The sequence below is a fragment of the Manduca sexta genome, chromosome 6, assembly GCF_014839805.1.
Source record: "Manduca sexta isolate Smith_Timp_Sample1 chromosome 6, JHU_Msex_v1.0, whole genome shotgun sequence".
Classification (NCBI taxonomy): Eukaryota; Metazoa; Arthropoda; class Insecta; order Lepidoptera; family Sphingidae; genus Manduca; species Manduca sexta.
The window spans coordinates 7,060,793-7,082,382 of record NC_051120.1 but is presented as its reverse complement, the minus strand read 5'-3'; the positions used below and the strand labels follow the sequence as shown (position 1 = coordinate 7,082,382).

The 21,590-nt window shown below is 40.0% G+C and overlaps 1 protein-coding gene across 2 annotated transcripts in view; it reads left to right on the top strand.

Moving 5' to 3' along the window:
* Window positions 1–18,162, top strand: part of LOC115442185 (semaphorin-5A) — a 52,879-nt gene extending 34,717 nt beyond the window's left edge. The window contains exons 4-20 of one of the 2 annotated variants that reach the window (XM_037446642.1): window positions 994–1,201; window positions 1,480–1,634; window positions 1,913–2,072; window positions 2,617–2,813; window positions 3,126–3,287; window positions 3,621–3,918; window positions 4,428–4,638; window positions 6,133–6,288; window positions 7,348–7,551; window positions 10,344–10,592; window positions 10,782–10,864; window positions 10,964–11,183; window positions 11,436–11,588; window positions 12,199–12,348; window positions 13,600–13,719; window positions 14,368–14,513; window positions 14,865–18,162. In XM_037446642.1, coding sequence (XP_037302539.1) covers window positions 994–1,201; window positions 1,480–1,634; window positions 1,913–2,072; window positions 2,617–2,813; window positions 3,126–3,287; window positions 3,621–3,918; window positions 4,428–4,638; window positions 6,133–6,288; window positions 7,348–7,551; window positions 10,344–10,592; window positions 10,782–10,864; window positions 10,964–11,183; window positions 11,436–11,588; window positions 12,199–12,348; window positions 13,600–13,719; window positions 14,368–14,513; window positions 14,865–15,101 — 3,109 coding nt within the window. In that variant the 3' untranslated portion in view covers window positions 15,102–18,162. The remainder of the gene's footprint in view (window positions 1–993; window positions 1,202–1,479; window positions 1,635–1,912; window positions 2,073–2,616; window positions 2,814–3,125; window positions 3,288–3,620; window positions 3,919–4,427; window positions 4,639–6,132; window positions 6,289–7,347; window positions 7,552–10,343; window positions 10,593–10,781; window positions 10,865–10,963; window positions 11,184–11,435; window positions 11,589–12,198; window positions 12,349–13,599; window positions 13,720–14,367; window positions 14,514–14,864) is intronic. The other variant, XM_037446648.1, reaches the window with a different exon arrangement.
* The last annotated feature ends 3,428 nt before the right edge of the window (window positions 18,163–21,590 follow it).

The window sequence follows — 21,590 nt, the reverse complement described above, 5'->3', positions numbered from 1 at the left end:
AAATTAAACTATTTTTCTAATTTTAATATTAATATATTTTTAGAGATTAAAACATAAATAATAATATCCAATGTCGAAATATTAAACCTTCCGTTTTAAACTTACTTAGCTTTGTCTTAAAATTTAAATTTAATTTATTCATAGACATTGAAACAACCTGTATAACAAGGCGCCTAGGCAAAGTTAGGCCTGTTTCTAAGTCTTGTCTATTTGCACACACGTGACTGGATTTCGAGGGCGCGATTTGCAAAGATTTATGGCATGTCCCACGGTGAGTGTGGACTGCAGATGGGTAATGATTTTATGGTAATGAGCCGAGATGTGAATGAAATGAGGCTTAACAATACTGAATAGAAGTATAGAATAAATATGGTATAATTTTAAAATGTTTAAGATATTGTAACTGACTTTTCAGACGATTAACACCCGAGACCGCCCCGTGATCATTAAGGGTGCGAAGTATTAAAAACTTCGGGAGAAAAAAATGATAAAAACCGAACGCTAATTTTATTTCGAAGTATAATGTATAGTATAGTTATATATTAATTAATTATATAGCTATATTATACTTCTACGTTACGTCTAGATTTATTAAACTAAAATAACCCAGAACTAGGTAGAATGTTTGCGTCTCATTTGCTTATAGTAGTAACCGTTCATAAATGTTGTTATTTTAAAAATACTCACTGCATAATTATCTATACTTATATTACTAAGTAACAATCAATTAAACTTGATTTAAACAACGCAATCTTTTAACGGACACGTCTAGACAGAGCAATTGTGTTGAGTAATATTTTAAAACACATTTATTGATCAGTGTTTTAACTTACTTCTCGTTACATTTTTATTAAGGACTTTGAGAATACAAGAAAAACATCGATTGTTTTAATTACTGATTTAACTTTACCGTAGCCTTTAATCTAATTTAAAATTAACCTTAATGATTTACAGTTAAGAACGTATTTCGCAAACAAGCCTGATTTTTTCTAGGGATGTGCTGTATCGTCTTTCCTTGCGTGGTCTTCGGGAGCTGGAACGCGCAGAGTGGCCCGCACCGGCGGCAGACATAAAGATGTGCCAAGTCAAAGGCCAGTCAGAAGAAGACTGTCATAATTACGTGAAGGTGCTGCTCTCATACGGGCATAAGATATTCGCTTGTGGAACTAACGCGTTCAGCCCTATTTGCAGTTGGAGAGAGGTTGGTATATTTTAATGTATAAAAATTTAGACAGGATTTATATTTGTTTATTTTAACTCTATGTTGCGACTTATAGTTTGCTGTAGATCTTGATATTGCTATTTAACTGTTGAATTACATATTTTTTTCTGTTTAAGTATTCTTTTGTTTTGACCATTAAATGTTTTGCAGCGAAATAGTAGTGGTAAGGTCCACGAAAAACTTTAATGCGTATGCGCATATATACCACGATAGGTCGTAATCCTAATGAAACATTAGTACACCATGTTGGTTTTCAGATCGAGTCCATTAACACGGTATCTGAATCCGTGACCGGGGTTGCTCTCAGCCCATACAATCCTCACTCTAACGTGACCGCCGTCTTGGCGTCCAATGGCGACTACTATGCCGGTACACCCACCGATTTCAGCAGCTCTGATACTGCTATTTGCAGGTAATTTACTCACGTATTTAGTGTGTTTGATGATTAAGAATGAAGGTGAGGAACTGTAGATGTGTTTGGTATGTGTGTGAGGAAATGTTAATGAGATCCATCGACAAAGAAAATATACAAATTTTGAATTAATGCAACCGGCAGTGGAGGTCTTTTTAAAGACATCAACAATAATATACCATGAATAAAGTCAAAAATTTAAGTACTTATTTATGTTTGGATAAATTTTGCTGTTTTTCTTGTTCACATATTATTAAAGTTCATTATCGTTTGTACAGGAGTCGAGGAGCATCGTCAGACGATTCTGGTAACTTATGTACTGCGCAGTACGACTTCAACCGTCTGAACGAGCCGCAGTTCGTTGGCAGCTTCGAAGACGATCGTTTTGTCTACTTCGTATACAGAGAGATCGCTGTGGAGTATATGAACTGTGGGAAGGTATGTATGCTTTCTTTTTCAACTTATTGTATCTACAGGTTTAGGGTAAATGTTAATAAATGCTGTGGGAATATATGCCTTAGGTTTATCGAGTTTAAGAGCTTTTTTATTACCACAAAACGAGTAGTGGAAGAATTACCTGAGCGTATATTATGTCCATGATGACAATGACACTACCAAGGGAATTGAGTTTCTTGCCAAATTTTAAGAAGGAAAGAGATTGGGATGGTGAGGTAATGGTTGGACTTCTAACAATCTCATAAACGCAACAGCAACCTTCAAGAAAGCAGGAGAAAGTCCATAGTTTTAGTAGTAAGTCAGTAGGGCTGAAGTTTGATTTATTGGTGCAGGCTGGTAGTGTGATTCTAGGGTGGGATGGTAGCCATAATAGGCATGCACGAGTAATTACATCGATGACGTTTAAGATTGACATTAGTATTTACGCTATGTGCGTGCGATTAGTATTGTGTTTGTGGTGTATTGTTGCCGCTATAAATTTGTGGTGATTAATAAGTCCATAGATTAAATGGATCATTCTTTGCAGATAATCTACTCGCGCATAGCACGCGTGTGCAAGAACGATTCAGGAGGTTACCTGATGAAGGACAAGTGGAGTACGTTCCTCAAGGCGCGGCTGAAATGTCTGGTTCCAGGAGACATCCCGTTCTACTACGACGAGATACAGAGTGTGGAATACTTACCTCAAGAGAAGATGCTTGTAGCTACATTCACTACGCCTACGTGAGTACTTAAAGGTTTAAAAAATATATATATTGCTGAATCCATTCCCCTTTTTGCTACGACTATTGAATGTTCCTTTATGTTCCTGATATATAATATTCTAATTATTTATTTAAATAAGGATTTTTTTAGCGATCTATTTACCTATTGGTAGTATTCTGTCCGAAAACAATATAAATATTTTTAGAAATGTCATTGTTATTTTGAAATAACGCACTAGGATCTTTCACCTACTGTTCTTATTCCAAACTGTCATAATATACAGCTTTGTTTAAGGAACAATCCTACTATATTATCTGTTTTTGTGATCAGGAACAGCATAACCGGCAGTGCTGTATGCGTGTACAACATGTCTGATATCCACGCGGCGTTCGAAGGCCCCTACAAGGTGCAGGACTCGCGCACCTTCACCTGGGACCAACGCTCGCCATCCAAACAGGCCCGGGAACACTTCCAGTGTATAACAGACTCTAGGTAAATAAAAATTTGATGAAAAAGTCTAACTTAAAGTTACCACGATTTCACTTGTGTGTGTCAATATCATCATTGTTATTATCATAATCATAGTCGCCCATAAATGTTTATTTATCCATTTTTGGCAATAGGTCTTATTAAGTGGCTTCATAAGTGTATAAAACAATTGAATATATTATTAGAAAATAAATCACGAATTAGGGGACGAATGGAAGCCACTGAATCAGGCAAGGATATATCACGAGGCTGAATAGATCCTAACTCAAAAGTCAGCGATTGGCTGTTACCTTTCTGGATAAACCAAAATACAATAATTAACCTGTTTTATTTCAGAGCTCACGAAGCAATAGAATTTCATGGCTACCATCTCATGTACGAAGCAGTACTGCCCATATCAGGAGCACCGATATACAAAGTGACGTCAGAAAGGTTTACCCACGTCACAGTTGACGTCACAAGTGCCAAGAACATTGAGCGACAGTTGGTAGCGTTCGTGGCTACGGACAGTGGATATGTGCTGAAGTTGGCAGTACTGCCGCGGCTGGATGGGGCCTGTTTGGTAGAGAAATGGAAGTTGAGGGACGAGAAAGGAGGTTTTGATGTGCAAGCTATGCAGTTTGTGAAAGATACGGTGAGTTCATGAAGGTTAAAATATATATATTTTTTTATTGTTGAAATAATTAGACTAGCCCATATTGAGAAGCAAGACTGTACGGAACGTTGTTTTGAAAGGATAAGTATTCAGAAAATACAACGAAATTCGGATTGTGTTCGTCCAGACATTGGATGCTATTGTCATATATTGGAATGGACAGCTTTCTTCACAGTTGATTTTACAGTGTACTACACTAGACATATTACTTCAATCTCAATTTGTATGGTTTTTACAATAGTAAAGTTTGAAAAGCAAAAAAACACATTTTAAGTATATGTACATAAAAAAAAAAAACTTTAGCTAGCTAGGTGGAAATAAAATCAAAAACAACGCATACAAATGGAATAAAAGTGCTAAAAAGAGACAATGAATAAGAAATAATTTGAGGGACGAAAGTTCTTTTAGATTAAAACATTGATGGTAATTTTGTAACCGTGAGAAATCACATAAAAAATATAACTACCCACAATATAATTGGTCGGCAGATGTCAGTGTACATCGGCAGCAGCTCGGGCGTGGTGCGACTGGGCGCGGCGCGGTGCGCGCGGCACGCGTCGCGCGGCGCGTGCGTGGGCGCGGCCGACCCGCACTGCGGCTGGGACGACGCGCGCGAGCGCTGCGTGCGCGCCTGGCCGCACCTCACCGACCCCAACTTCGCGCAGGCCACCGCGCTCTGCGTCGCCGCTGATGCTGCTGGTAACGACTCACCACTTAATACTTTAATATTTATTTATTTACAGCCATTACAGGTTACACCCAATTCGATTGGCGGAACTATAATAACATAATAACTTACAACTATATTCTACAACTAAGTAATTATAAAAATAAATTATCTAACAAAAAAAAAAAAAAAAAAAAAAGCTAAGCCATAACAAATTACATGCAACATAATATGTGTGAGCTCACTCCAGTTACATGTCAAAACATCTGCTTTGACATGCTTTGATATAATAATATCAGCCCTGTATTATATACTGTCCCACGTTGCACGAGCCTCCTCTACTACTGAGAGAGATTAGGCCTTAGTCCACCACGCTGGCCTAGTGCGAATTGGTAGACTTCAGACCCTCGAAAATTCCTATAAAGAATTTCTCAGCTATGCAGGTTTCTTCACGAGGTTATCCTTCACCGGTAAAGCAAGCGATAATTCACAAAGAATACATAATTTTCTAGAAGTCAGAGGGCACACAGCCCTTGGGATTTGAACCTGCGGACAGTCGTCTCGGCAGTCCGTTCCACAACCAACTAGGCTATCGCCGCTTGCTGTATACTTTGGGAGGACACAACTGATCACCTGATGTTAAATGATTACTTTTGGCTTGAGCCATGCCATTCGTACCTATACATAAATATATCTAGAACAAAATTATCAGTTTCTCTACCTCCTACATACTTCCGTCTACTTGATTCTGATATTCAGAGACAACAAAATACTCTAAATTCTAAATCAACCTTTGCATGTTTAATTTGTTTGTTCCGTCCTTATACGAAAGTTCATTCAATTGATTTATGAATGGCGCCCACGATGTACAATTTTGGTTGTTTGCACACCTACGTATCTCAAAAAGTCGACTTCATTACATTTCTATAATTATTAACAATGTCAATTGATTACTAATGATTTTTGGATGTGCGAAGGTGTAACGAGGCCAAATTATATTTATATTACTATATTTGTGTCATTTTCCATTTTAGTAATAGTCAATATTGATCTTTCTTTTCCTGCTCTAATGCCAAAGTCGAACTGCTTTTTTATTTCGATGATTTTGACTCTTGCGCATGCTTGTAATGAGATCAATTTTGTAGTTCAACTGCCTTTTATGAACTAAGTTAAAATACTTCTAAACCTTTTTATAGTTGTCTCATCTCTTATGGTCGTCTTATTTATATACATAGATTTATATTGTTAACCATTTTTCTTTTTATTTTTATATGAATTATTTTTTTCTAACCTTGCGCATGTTGTGGTTGCCTGTTATTAGAATTGCAACTAGTCCAAATGTTTTTTTTTTGTTTTAGTCATTTGTATGTAATATTGTAAATTTTGTTGGTAATCCCTAATAAATAAAATAAAATAAAAATAAATGTTATTTAAGTTTTCTGTACTACTCAGTTTCTTCATATTACTTTTTTGTGAAAAACAGGGCTGATATTATTCTTTCCTTATTCCTTTGTATGTTGTTTTAGTTGACGGTGGCTGGTCGGCCTGGTCGGATTGGGAGTCATGCATGCAGGACGGTACATCTCACTCCATCTACGGAGACGACAAGCCCGATATGTGTAAATGTCGGACACGACGTTGTGACAATCCTAAGCCGGCGAATGGCGGACAGGCTTGCAAAGGTAAATTTTATAGCTTTTCAATCATTATTATCATCATCATCGTCAGTCGCAGGATGTCCATTGTTAAACATGGCCAGGGCTATTGTAGCCAGTGTGACTACTAGACATAATAAGACTTACATCTCATGTCTCAGGATGGCGAACGCAGTGGAATACAATACTTTGTAATTCAAGGTGTTGGATGGTGTTTCTGCTGTTTATGGTCGTATCGCTTACCATCAGGCGAACGGCAAGCTCGTCTCGTCATACAAAGCAATACAAAAGAATGGGTCACTCGTTAACATTTCCAGATCAACATATTGGAAGCTCGCAATAGCTTTTCAATAAATGATTTTAATCTCTACTTTAGTATCGTTAGCAAAAATGGGCCAAACAGAATAAAGTTTGTATGTCTAAAAATTGTTTCATTGGATTATTCCTGTCAATGATCCGGAGTTAAGAATTAGGCGCGAGCGTGATTATTGTTTCTAGAGACTGAAGAGATATAGTAGACAGAAATTTTTCAAGACAAAATTGATAAGTTTAAAGTTTAATCAAAGTTTGATGAGAAATACTAAGGGTAACTTTATGGGCTTTGCAAAAGGTGTTCAAGTTTGATCATTGTTTTGGCATCGGGTCAGAGCTGTAACTAGCTTTTTATGCGGCCAATTCGAGCTGTAATTACGGTGAATAACACAAAACTTGGTCTTGAGCTGGATACTTCCGCGGCCATCCAGGGACAAGCCTCTATTCCTTGGCACCGTTGGCATCGCCCTAGTTACGGCAATTCACTAGTGATTGGTTGTCAATATTGTTAATACACGAAGTTGCGAAAGTGTGCCTAGCTATAGCTATATTCATTATACCGCGCCGTTAAATGTTCCGTGTCACATAAGTATAACTAGGTAAGTACGATGCGCTGGCGTCGCATCGATCGTGCCCGCGACCATTTAGTGGTAGCTAATTGTTTTTCTTATTAAATGCACGTCCTTGTGCTCCGTAAATCTGCAGTTTTGTTTATCCCCGAGGCTGCCAGCCAACAAATATAATATTACTAGAACTATTTTCACTTAATTCCAGGTTCAAGTATATCGGTGACGAACTGCACGGTGCACGGCGGGTGGTCGGCGTGGTCCGCGTGGTCGGAGTGCTCGGCGCCGTGCGGCATCGCGGTGAAGTCGCGCCGGCGCACGTGCAGCTCGCCCGAGCCGCGCCACGGCGGCCGCGTCTGCGTCGGCATCGACGTCGACGACATATACTGCCACAATCTGCCGCCGTGTCCAGGTGGGTCTCTATATATATGCAAGTCGCGCCGGCGCACGTGCAGCTCGCCCGAGCCGCGCCACGGCGGCCGCGTCTGCGTCGGCATCGACGTCGACGACATATACTGCCACAATCTGCCGCCGTGTCCAGGTGGGTCTCTATATATATGCAAGTCGCGCCGGCGCACGTGCAGCTCGCCCGAGCCGCGCCACGGCGGCCGCGTCTGCGTCGGCATCGACGTCGACGACATATACTGCCACAATCTGCCGCCGTGTCCAGGTGGGTCTCTATATATATGCAAGTCGCGCCGGCGCACGTGCAGCTCGCCCGAAACCGCGCCACGGCGGCCGCGTCTGCGTCGGCATCGACGTCGACGACATATACTGCCACAATCTGCCGCCGTGTCCAGGTGGGTCTCTATATATATGCAAGTCGCGCCGGCGCACGTGCAGCTCGCCCGAGCCGCGCCACGGCGGCCGCGTCTGCGTCGGCATCGACGTCGACGACATATACTGCCACAATCTGCCGCCGTGTCCAGGTGGGTCTCTATATATATGCAAGTCGCGCCGGCGCACGTGCAGCTCGCCCGAGCCGCGCCACGGCGGCCGCGTCTGCGTCGGCATCGACGTCGACGACATATACTGCCACAATCTGCCGCCGTGTCCAGGTGGGTCTCTATATATATGCAAGTCGCGCCGGCGCACGTGCAGCTCGCCCGAGCCGCGCCACGGCGGCCGCGTCTGCGTCGGCATCGACGTCGACGACATATACTGCCACAATCTGCCGCCGTGTCCAGGTGGGTCTCTATATATATGCAAGTCGCGCCGGCGCACGTGCAGCTCGCCCGAGCCGCGCCACGGCGGCCGCGTCTGCGTCGGCATCGACGTCGACGACATATACTGCCACAATCTGCCGCCGTGTCCAGGTGGGTCTCTATATATATGCAAGTCGCGCCGGCGCACGTGCAGCTCGCCCGAGCCGCGCCACGGCGGCCGCGTCTGCGTCGGCATCGACGTCGACGACATATACTGCCACAATCTGCCGCCGTGTCCAGGTGGGTCTCTATATATATGCAAGTCGCGCCGGCGCACGTGCAGCTCGCCCGAACCGCGCCACGGCGGCCGCGTCTGCGTCGGCATCGACGTCGACGACATATACTGCCACAATCTGCCGCCGTGTCCAGGTGGGTCTCTATATATATGCAAGTCGCGCCGGCGCACGTGCAGCTCGCCCGAGCCGCGCCACGGCGGCCGCGTCTGCGTCGGCATCGACGTCGACGACATATACTGCCACAATCTGCCGCCGTGTCCAGGTGGGTCTCTATATATATGCAAGTCGCGCCGGCGCACGTGCAGCTCGCCCGAGCCGCGCCACGGCGGCCGCGTCTGCGTCGGCATCGACGTCGACGACATATACTGCCACAATCTGCCGCCGTGTCCAGGTGGGTCTCTATATATATGCAAGTCGCGCCGGCGCACGTGCAGCTCGCCCGAGCCGCGCCACGGCGGCCGCGTCTGCGTCGGCATCGACGTCGACGACATATACTGCCACAATCTGCCGCCGTGTCCAGGTGGGTCTCTATATATATGCAAGTCGCGCCGGCGCACGTGCAGCTCGCCCGAGCCGCGCCACGGCGGCCGCGTCTGCGTCGGCATCGACGTCGACGACATATACTGCCACAATCTGCCGCCGTGTCCAGGTGGGTCTCTATATATATGCAAGTCGCGCCGGCGCACGTGCAGCTCGCCCGAGCCGCGCCACGGCGGCCGCGTCTGCGTCGGCATCGACGTCGACGACATATACTGCCACAATCTGCCGCCGTGTCCAGGTGGGTCTCTATATATATGCAAGTCGCGCCGGCGCACGTGCAGCTCGCCCGAGCCGCGCCACGGCGGCCGCGTCTGCGTCGGCATCGACGTCGACGACATATACTGCCACAATCTGCCGCCGTGTCCAGGTGGGTCTCTATATATATGCAAGTCGCGCCGGCGCACGTGCAGCTCGCCCGAGCCGCGCCACGGCGGCCGCGTCTGCGTCGGCATCGACGTCGACGACATATACTGCCACAATCTGCCGCCGTGTCCAGGTGGGTCTCTATATATATGCAAGTCGCGCCGGCGCACGTGCAGCTCGCCCGAGCCGCGCCACGGCGGCCGCGTCTGCGTCGGCATCGACGTCGACGACATATACTGCCACAATCTGCCGCCGTGTCCAGGTGGGTCTCTATATATATGCAAGTCGCGCCGGCGCACGTGCAGCTCGCCCGAGCCGCGCCACGGCGGCCGCGTCTGCGTCGGCATCGACGTCGACGACATATACTGCCACAATCTGCCGCCGTGTCCAGGTGGGTCTCTATATATATGCAAGTCGCGCCGGCGCACGTGCAGCTCGCCCGAGCCGCGCCACGGCGGCCGCGTCTGCGTCGGCATCGACGTCGACGACATATACTGCCACAATCTGCCGCCGTGTCCAGGTGGGTCTCTATAAACATGCAAATCTTTTTAGGGATTGGGTTTTGTAGCACAGTATTAGCAAAGATCTTTACCGGTTTTTGTGGTGCGCAATTACAAAACTCTTGAGTGATTTCTTCTATAGAATAGCAAATGTATCTGTAAGCATATCATTGTTGACAGAAGAATCGTGTTTTATTTTCAATTTAAAGGAAGAAAAAGTAACGAATGAACCCTAAGAAGTTTTTCTTATTATGCTGTGAAACATATAGCATGATAGTTTTTACAGCTTGGTGGATTTGTTTACACAAAAATATAATAAGCTCGTTTCTTATTCAAATTCAAACAAAAAAAATCCTCCAGATCCGGCGCTGGCGCCAGTAGACGGTGGCTGGTCTCCGTGGGGCCCGTGGTCCCCATGTACCAGTTCAGGCGGGGTGGGCTGCGGGCCGGCGGGGGGCATGCGTGAGAGGCGGCGCCTGTGCGGAAGCCCCGCGCCATTACACGGCGGTGCGGACTGTGACGGGCCCGAGGTGGAGAAGCAGGCGTGTGACATGCGCCCCTGTGAAGTTCGCAAGACGACGGCTTGGACGCCTTGGGTTCAGATACCTGGTTAGTAACAACTAATTGATACATGTATTGTTACTATAATATAGATGTTGGCAACGGCTTGGCTATGCCTCTGGTTTTGCTTTAGTCCATGGGCGGCGGAAGCTTCTGTTTTGCAAAAAAAAATATTTGTTTTTGCAGATTTTTTCTTTATAAGACACGTATGTTTTCTAACATTCCTTATTGTAACAGGTAACACATCGGACGGAAGTTATACTGAAAAGAGATTTAAATTCGTGTGCAAAGCGCCATCGCCGGAACAAATAAAAGTCAGTGTAAATATCTTTATTCATATTACATATTCATCTTATTTAATATTGCATTCTATTTCCCAAACTGAATTAAAACTAAACTAACATTTAAATTTATTTCAGTTGTCGGTAGCCCGCGAAGAAGAAAGATACTGTACAGCACACGGACAGTGTAGTAGTACCCCGCCTGAGGACGAAGGGGGTTGGGAAGATTGGGAGGCGTGGGAGCCGTGCTCCGCGCCCTGCGGTGGGGGGCAACAGACCCGCACCAGGCGCTGCCGCCGGCCCCCGTGCAATGGATCTTCCGAAATGCTCCGTGGTTGTAACACGCACCCTTGTACTGGTAAGATTTTATATATTGCCTTTGTTCTCTTTGAAGTTACGTGGTTTTGTTAGTAATGCTTCTCAATGGCTGGAATTAATGTCATTAGAAATTTTAGAAGTTTTGTTTTCAACGACGTTTCATTTATTAGTGAAAATAGCATTTGAATTCGGATTAACCGGTAAGTTTCAACACGTCGACATTTTAATGTTAAAAATAGTAAGAAAATATTACTTTATATAGACTTATAAATGATATGTAATGTTTGTCCAGGTGAGTGGTCCTGCTGGAGCGAGTGGAGTTCGTGCAGCGGTTCGTGCGGCGCGACGGGACATCGAACCCGCACCCGCGCGTGCCTGTCGTCCCGCGGCTGCAGCGACGCGGCCGGCGCGCTCGAGCGGACCGTCTGCGTGCCTACTTGTGCAGGTGGGTACGGACTGTGGGCGGAGTAGGGTTGCCAACTTTTTTGTCAAAAAAAAAAACATGAAATTGTTTAAATGGGAAAAAAATATATTTGAAAGAAAAAAAAGGATTTTTCAAATTTAGGTTTTATTTTCCTAAACACATATTTTTGTGCGCTTTTAGCAAACGCTAACAATTCTTTGTTACGCTTTAAAACTTTCAAAGCTACTTTTACAATCTAAAATTAAATTTAAATAAATAAATAGCTTGTATTTTATTTAATCGTTGTCAACATAATATCTACTACGATCTTTGAAACGATAAATAGTTCAGTACTTATCTAATTATGGGGTATAGATATAAAACATATTCACTTTAAATGACTCGTTTTACATATCACAGTAAAGATTAGAAACAAAGTATTTTCGCATACTTTATTTTTATACAAAGTATAAAGTATATTTATCGAAAATAAAGTAGGATACGTTATTATAAAGTATGGTTGGCAACCCTAAGGAGGAGACAGGATAATGCTGCCAACTATCCAGAGATAAACTCTTAGCAGTCGACATTATAATATTGTAGGATTAAAAAACTAATATTTAGTGACAATAATAATTTATTTATGTTGCAGAGTCGGAGGGCGGCTGGGGCCCGTGGGGCGCGTGGGGCGCGTGCGCGGGCGGCGAGCGCGTGCGGCGGCGCGCGTGCGCGGCGGGCGCGTGCGTGGGCGCGCAGCTGCAGGTCGCGCGCTGCGGCGCCGGCCACGCGCAGCTCGACAACGGTAACACAACACATCTAACATGTTTTTATTACATAGATACGTTGTCCGAGCTCAATACTGGCAAGACGAAAGTAAGGTAACTGCCCGACATTCACTTAGTCAACCTCCAACCACTGTCGCCGCTAGTCGGCTTACTGACTTATGTGTTTTTATAAATAAAATGCCTTCCTGTGTTTTTAGACGATGTACAAATTATACTGCAACTGTGAATGAAAAAAACGTTTCATTTCATACGTTTGTAATAAGTATACACTATTTAAATTATTTTTTAACTAATAAATGCATTTTATTCGACCGTCATGGCGACGGGGCGGTCGACGCTCGGGCCCATTCGGACATAGTCGGGCTCACTCGGTGCGTATCAATGCGAGCTGCTAGGACTGTGACTATAGTAAATACTGCGCTGTTAATTTTGTTAGTGTATGACGCGTCTATTTGTAAAACGTCATTGCTTTACATATGTTAGATTAGATTACTTTAGCGACCCGGCTTATATATTTCTACACTATTTAACCATTAAAGCATCGGAATGTTTGCCGGCAAACACGACAGCTACATGACATTATTCGTGTCACGGAAAAATAACCTTATTATATAGTATATAAGATTATATTCCCGTGTACCTGTCATGTTTGCCGGCGAACATTCCGATGCTTTAATGGTTAATGGATGTTATTACACATATAAACCTTCCTCTTGAATCACTCTATCTATTCAAAAAACCGCATCAAAATCCGTTGCGTAGTTTTAAACATTTAAGCACACATAGGGACAGAGAAAACGACTTTGTTTTATACTATGTAGTGATCCTAAAATCTTGCTCATTACATTAGAACATCTTCAAAATCTAGAAATATAAAACACTTTCGGTGACTGTAAAAACGTAACGCCATTTTAAATGGGCTGAATGGCGAACATAAGCTAATTCATAATGTTTGACGAACTAAACATGCGCATAATATACGAGCACATGACTATATCTCGGATGTAGTGATAGTCATTGAAGTATTTTCCTAAATTCGAATAATGTTAATAAAAGATAGAGTTTTTTAGAAAAAATATAAATGTTGAAAATCTGAACATAAGTTTATTAATTAGCTATTATAAAAAAAAACGTTCACGTCAAATTTATAACCTCTCCTTTTTTTTTTGAAGTAGGTTAAAAAGAGAGGGACAGTAACAAAATATAAGTATGAGCCATGTATAGTAACCAAACGATTTTTATTATTCATAAACAATTATTTTTTACAGAACTCTATGCCATGCCAGCGTATAGTCCAAGCGTGGAGATGGCATCCTTTGTAACGACTGGAGGCGAGTCGCTCAGTGTAGGAAGCATTGTTGGATGTGTGGTTGCTGCTTTTGTGATGGGTGAGTTAGACCTTAATTTAAAACAGAAATACTGTGGTGTTGGAGGGTGTTAGGTTTTCTGATGGTAGGATATATTTTAAGGTGTTAAAACCCGCCATAGTGTGTCATTTACGTCTATCGTGTTCTGGGATCAGCCTGTGTATATCCAGTTTCAACAGGGCGGCATAATTGTGTCGACTGCTGAGTGGTAATCATCTCTCTTTAGTTGACATTCTATTGGAACCCTCTCCACTTACCAACAGGTGCCGTAGGGTCATTTTCCGTGTCCTTAAAAAAAGGTTTTATAGGACGAAAAATGAAGCAAGACTTGTGTAAAAATAAAAATTCTACGCCTTACTCGACAGTAACATGACAAACGAGTAATTCAAAATTAGTCCCACATTCTAAATTTCTTTTTTTAAGTTTTCAAAAAGATTCTAACAAAGGGTAGGAATAACCATTGCTACAATGTCCACGTTAATGAACCGTTTGAAAATTTTTATATAAAATTTTATTTAAACATCACATGATCAGTATACGTAACCTTCTCATAAGAATATCGACTATTCCATAACAAGCAAAGGTAGTCATTTTTTAAATAAATAAATGAAAAAAAATATTTTCGAATTTGTTTGAACAGAATTAATAAATATTTTAATGATTGATTAGGTTGTCTAGTATGCCTGGCGGGTGTAATATTCTGCCAGCGGCGCGGGTCCAAGATGCCGTGGCGGAGGCAGAACCGCGTGCCCTCCAGTCCGCACTACATCACCGCTAAACAGAACAGCTACGTCTCTGTGCCTTTGAAGGAAGTGGTAAGTTTGTTCAGAAACTAATTAAGAATCATAGACAAATTTATAAGCAATAAGAAGCCAATGCAATGTCTCATTTGTGTTAAGAAATTGTAGTAATATATTTAGAAGTATAAATTACTGAACGGATTTTGATGAAAATTGGCACGAAGATAGACCATATCCTAAATCAACATATTTGTTTTTATCACGAAAATTACACAGTTAGACTTTTCTTCCCAGAAATGTCTCATGAGCGAAGCCGCGTGCAAAACCTAGTATCTAATAAATTTATTAACTTCGGACTTATATTGTAAATAACTTCGGACTTATATTGTAAATAACTTCGGACTTATATTGTAAATTTGTCCACAGCCGCGTAAAGCGAAACGCCAGCCATCATTCTCAGGGATTGGAAGCACCAGTGGAATATTACTATCGAAAAGCAACAACTTATCAAACGCAAACAACCATAATCCAACTGTGACTACTCCTAAACTGTACCCAAAAGCCATAGCCAATGAATACGACTCTATGGGCACTATTAGAAGGCATTCGAACCAACCCAACAACAAGAACAACTTGGATATTGAAGAAGATAAGTTTTATTGAAATTGTTTATTAATTTCATCAAAGTCCAATGACTTGGGAAATGATATGAAAGATAGCCAATTGGATTTGGAGTATTTTTAAATTGTTCAAATTTGACTAAGGAATCAAGGTATTCCAGAAATTAAAACAACTTGTATGTTGAAAATAAATGAGAAAATAGATTTACGAAATCTAAAATCTTGGAATTGGAGTAGTGGTATATGTCACTATGTATATTTTACTGTTTAAAGTCGTCCTCTGCACCAAGTTTTCCCATACTGGGGGAATATTCGGCAATCTTTAACATCTACTTTCTCAATGTCCCATTGCTGGTAAATTCTTTTCCCAAATTATGATTTTGAATTTGACCTTCTTTACCACCGCTTTATGAAGTAGTTCATTGCTCAGTTAATGTAAATTGAATCTTATTTTACTTCCTGATTTTATAATATTTTTGAAACTAACATTAGGTTCCCTCTTTTTTATAAGGGTATATGCAGACAGCGTATTTTATCGCGCTTCAAATGACATTAAAACGCGATACAGTCTGCAACTTTGTATTTTCTTACATACAAAGTGTAGGCTATGCACTAGAAGCGTTCGTCTCCAACATGTATAAAACATTCTATCTACAGTCTCTAAGACCGATTTTCGCATATCTTATGAGTCTTCAAATATGTCTATAAGTTTACTGTATTAGGTAGACATTATAACTTATCGTTTCTATATAAACTTACCTTTTATACCAAGCATAGACTGGTTTCATAAATCCTTAAATGTTTATTAAAATATTATTTTCAATTATATTGCCAGTGCATAAGAATTATTTAGCTGAAATCATCTTACGAATAAGATGCTGAAGCTACGTCATTAAAGACGATTTTACAATGAATTATTATAACTTCCTACTCGCGCTTCCAGCGTACACAGTATAAAGGATCTCTAATAGTTTATTTCACGTGTTATCTTATAAATCATTTTATATTAGATAATTCAGAGTGTTATTGTTTGTAAGTGTATCAAGATATTTGAAATGGCTGAGGTTTCGTTACACTACGGCGGAATTTTCATTGCCTGTAGTCTATCACGTAACGTATTCGGTTTGGCGTAGATTAAACATGCTTTTAGTATGAAACGGTAATATTGGCGTTACGCGACAAAAAATCGCAGCGACTGTTACGTCGTAGTGTGACGTGACCCTAAGAGTAAATGCCTTATAATATATTACTGAATGAAAGATTTTTATGAATTGAAACTTCTATAACTTAAGAAATACTGCCTTATTAGTACTTTGTGCCTTGTATGTATGTGAATTTGTTTGTTCTATACTTCTTTAGTTAAAGTTTGGAAATTCAATTTCCATGTTCCAGTGGATGAGTTGAACTAGTAATTTGTTTGCAGTAGGATATTTACATAAATATTTTAAATTACAGGGTGTTTATTTAAGTAATTGAAATATCTTTTATTCACTTAAAAATATTTTAAATATTATATTATAACTGACCTCTGTCTGGTATCAAATTAAATGGTAAATATACCGCACCCTGTATAATCAATATCGTAATGCAAACAAAACTGTTCGACAAAGTATTTGAGTGATACAAGGTGATGCAAATTGTGCATAAGTATTGTAAATGTGATTTGATGTGAGTTAAATTAGTTATAGATAATGAATTCAGTGCCATTCTAATTAAAATCAATTGTAAAAATCCCAATGGTTATTTAAGAATAGTATTTTATTTGAATGGATATAACAAAGCCAAGTATGTGCCATGTAAATAAGTATCACTGTATATAGTTTTAATATAAGGGTCATTTCATATTGGGATCATTCATATAAAGTGCTTATCAATTAGATGATGGCTAAATTATCTTATAGAAACAAATATAAATTGCTCCAAGAGCCAATAATCAAATAGCATCAAATAGTATTTTAAATTTATACATTTATTGCCAACGAGGTAGTCATCACTATTTAAAAAAAAAATGTATTTTCATTCTAAATATTCATGTATTTGTAAACTTATTGTCTCTAACAGTTATGGCGAACCAGTGGCACGCGTACCTGTGGTGGTACGTGACAAAATAATTCGGTTGTAATGTGCCATGCAAACGATGTATATGTATCTTTCTCTGGGCTTCAGAAGCCACTTGTCGAGCTCCGGAAAAAAAAAAACAAAAACATAGTTGGGTTTATTAAAACCGTCGCAAAAAAGGGGCTCCTAGTTAGATATAACCGGTCCTGGATGGCACGTTACGGGCCATTTTTTTATCAATAATGGGACGTCAACCATTAAAGGTTCGCCATCCCTGGTCTATTTTAGTGTAAAAATACCGTTTTATGGATGACCCCTCCCATATATATAAGTAGTACAAAACGTAGGTGCCTACAAGTCTATTCTATATATCTTCACATATTTACATCATATCTACACTATTCTATATTGTTGAATACGCTTCGACGTTATACGCGACTCATGTTGAGTCAAATGGGCATGTATGAACTAATGTATGAGAAGACTAGGGTGTCAGTGCCTAGTCTAATTTCATTTTTTTAAACATATCGTCTTTTAAGCAGGTTGGCAAACTATAAAGAATTGTAAAAATGTCGTAAATTTTATTCTAAGTTGTAAATGGTGAAAATTCTTGTTTTTATAGTGAAGGATGTGTATTAAGCGATTATTTTAATTGGCTGTTATATCTTATTCCTTGTTCTATTTTCTGTTTTAAATACTGGCTATAATCAATCGTGAAAAAAATCGATTGACAAATTTATCGAATCGAACGTCTCATACAGCCGATTTTAATAATCGATTAATACATCGAATGCATTTTAATGTGTATTATGATTGGAATATATGTGAAATATTATTTTTAAGAGGCTTTTATCTCGATAACTCACCGATCCAATGTTCTTAATTTAGATTTTTATCTTGTTATTAAATTTTTTTTTGTAACAAATCGATGAGCTTACATCGTTTCCATTCCTAAATATTATTTTTATACTGAATGTTATTTTTTAGACGCTGTATATTGTTATTATGCTAACTACTTAAATAACAATAAAGACTGTCCTATATTATGTGTTGTCTTTTACTTATGTCCTGCAAGTATGGATTCAGCTGTTGAAGAAAAATATAATCTAAGATTAAAAACATTAAACTAAGGGCCATAATAATACATACCACTTAAAAGTGCGATATTAGCTGAGATGCTGTCAAATAAAAACAGTTTCTTAAGATCGTTGCTATTTAATAAACATAAAAATAAAATCTAAGACAAAAATCATATCACCAACTGACTCATAAACTATGGGCCAAAAAAACGCAACTTAACTTCGCTTTGAAATGCGATATTAGCTGAGACACTCAAGTTAAAGACAGTGTCTTAAGATCGAAAGACATCTCATATGATGTCTTAAGACACAGAATAGGACGGATTTGAAAACTCATTTGTTTATTAAACAAAGCCGAATAGGCTGAGAACAAGCTCTTAAATGACAACTTAAGCTTTGTTAATTAAATAATTCAATACATCAAATGTCTACTTAGTTCCTACTCAAAGGTGAAATCAATTTATTAACCCTAGGTATTGCTATAAAAATCATGTCGATCCATTGTTCTAGACATAGGATGCGATTGCGGTTTGTAACGACAGTTGGCGGATGATTCAACGGTCGCAATCACTTTAGTCACTCTAGTCTTGAAAAGTGAATCACATTTATATGAAGAAAAATGAATAAGTATTTCGATTCAAGTTATTGTGGAAAACCGTTTTGAAGTTTTGTATTTGTTCAGCTAGTTTTGTAGCTGACTGTACTTACAATGGATTGGAAAGATTTAATTTTATTTAGGATCGGATTTACCCTATTATATCTGACAAAATGACGTCCAAGCATTTACGTAAAAACCTACGTATAAGTAAGTACCTGGCAAAATATGGACGATGCTGCCTACCCTTTGGGATTGCAGGTTTGATATTACATTAATATCTTTAAATAAATGGAATATATAAAACATTTCTCCCGAGTCGCAACGTTAGGTTTCATCGAGAAGTACTTACACAAGTATTGGAAAAGCTTCAGTATTTCTACTTATATCGTACTGTGGCTACGATTTCCTCGCTTTATTTTATTTTCTTGCGGGATAAGAAAATACTGCGCATTTGTTCAGAATGTTACGTAGAATTCGATCTTTGGGTGTTATTTTTAAACTGCCACAGAGTAACGACTAATTTTACGATTTAAATTATTTCGCATTAATTCATTATTTGACTAGCTCTAGTAGAATTAAAGTTATTGAATCTATTGTAGATTCATATTAAGGCGGCGGCGGCGGCGGGAAGCGGGACACGTGCCTTTATTAATTATTATTTGGGCATGATTACGCCAAAACGAGATTTTTCACATTGGTATTCTTGTATTTGAAGTAAGTTTTACCTATTACAAATTAAAATGGGAGCTCAATCAAGCAATAACAGACTTTAGTTTCGTGAATAATCACGACTGTTATTTGATGAATTACGTGAATACTTAGAAAAGTTGAGGCAATATGCAACGGTATCTACGCTTTTGAACAAAAATCACAACAGTTTTCATCCAACTATTATACCTAAAAATACCGCAAAATATATTTCGTGGAAATATTAATTATAGTAAACAAATTCACGGGACATACGAATGCGCCCAATGTCACACTTTCGCGCTATCCGCCACGCCGTCGCTACCCGCGTCGCTGCCCGAGCCGTAATCCATGGCGGAGATGTAAGTATGGTAGAAACTGTCTCATTCTATCGGCGATAGAGCAGCTTTCGATGTTGATTTATATTAAACATAATCTATTAAGGGCGTGTGTCACAAGGTTCAAGGAAATTTTATTTAACTGTAATCGTATTAGACAATTATGTAGTACTCATTTTCTTACCATTTATTTGGGAGCAAAGATTACAGTTTGATTTTTGTATTTTTGTGAGTAGCATTTACTCAGATGTTTTGAAACAAGCCCTAAGCGTTGTAAATGTTTTTACCTATACCCCGGTAGCTTAAACCAGCTTATACTTGCAAATTGAAACATAGAGTATAAGTAAGTCAGCCAATCCCGCACAACCATTGAACCCTAATGATCAAGTACCTACAGTGGCAGCCCTAAATGACGCGAGGCCCCAGGCGAAAGCAAAAATAAGACGCGAGGCTCGGGTGGAACAAAAAAAAATCACCAGTTTAACAGTTCCGTCGGTAAGATCGTAAAAAAGTTATTCCAAAGGATCGTCAGAGGCCCTTGTAGGCGCGAGACCCAGGGCGGTTGCTCGGTTCACTAAGGTCGCCTCTGAGTACCTAACTCTATTTATTATCTTAGCAATTCACGTAAATGAAATAATAATGAATATTAATAGCTTATATGTTTATACCGTTTTCGAAGAAGCTGCCGAAATTCGCATTATACGAATCATTAGTTCGGTGACGTGACATTGAGAGGACGTGACTGCGCGTCTTCGAGGAAATTACGTCACATTCTTACATTAATTTCGACATGAATGCCGTTGATATATCGTGTAATGGCGTCACTTATCGTATAATAATAAATCTTGTCGATATTAGAAATGTGGAAGGTCATGTTCGTTATTTGAACACGGTATAAAAGTAATGAATAGGAGATAATTATCTTTATGAGAAATAGTTTAAGCAGAAAAAAATCGTTTCTTCGACTTTGAATATTTAATATAATTAAAAGCATGTTCTTTACATATTATAAAATCGCTTAATGCTCGTAATGTTATTTTATATTAAATCATAGGTAGTTTTATTCATACTAATAATATAAAAAATAAAAGTTTGTCAGTCTGTAGGTTTGTAGGGGTTAATCTTTGGAGCTACTGAACCGATATTGAAAATTCTTTCACTAATAGGAAGCTACATTATTCCTGAGTGCTAAAGACTATTTTTATCCCGCAAAAACATTATCACCCAGGGGCGCTGCGTGCAAACGCTAGTAGACAATATATTGCAATATTAAGAAGTTTTTAAGATCGAACCGCAATAAATGCTGTCTGTTTGCAATATCTTGAGCGTCGCGACGGTTGTATCAAATTGTCGATAATTCTAGTCTCGATGCGGTTCACGTAGCAGCAGCGGGAACTGCAAACTGTATACTGCATTTAACTGTTAATCTAATACGTTTGTTATATGTTTGATAGTACGTATTAGAAACCATACTATGCTCGGGAGAGGAAAATTAATGTAAAGAAATGTGCGAACTAAATAACTGTCTTTAGTCGGAACAAATTCTCATGAATTCGACTCATTGTTATTGTGTAATAGACTACATAATATCATCTTACAAAGAATAACCCCTGTTAATAATTCAAATACGATAGAGGTAATTAAAAAGTGGGTAGACGATATTTTTAGTTCAATTTTATGTAGGTTGGTTTCACCTACGTCGTTTGAACTTCGAACTTCAGAACAAGCGACGCGTAGGAATTCTTTTATCGACTTGAAGTGATTAAATAATG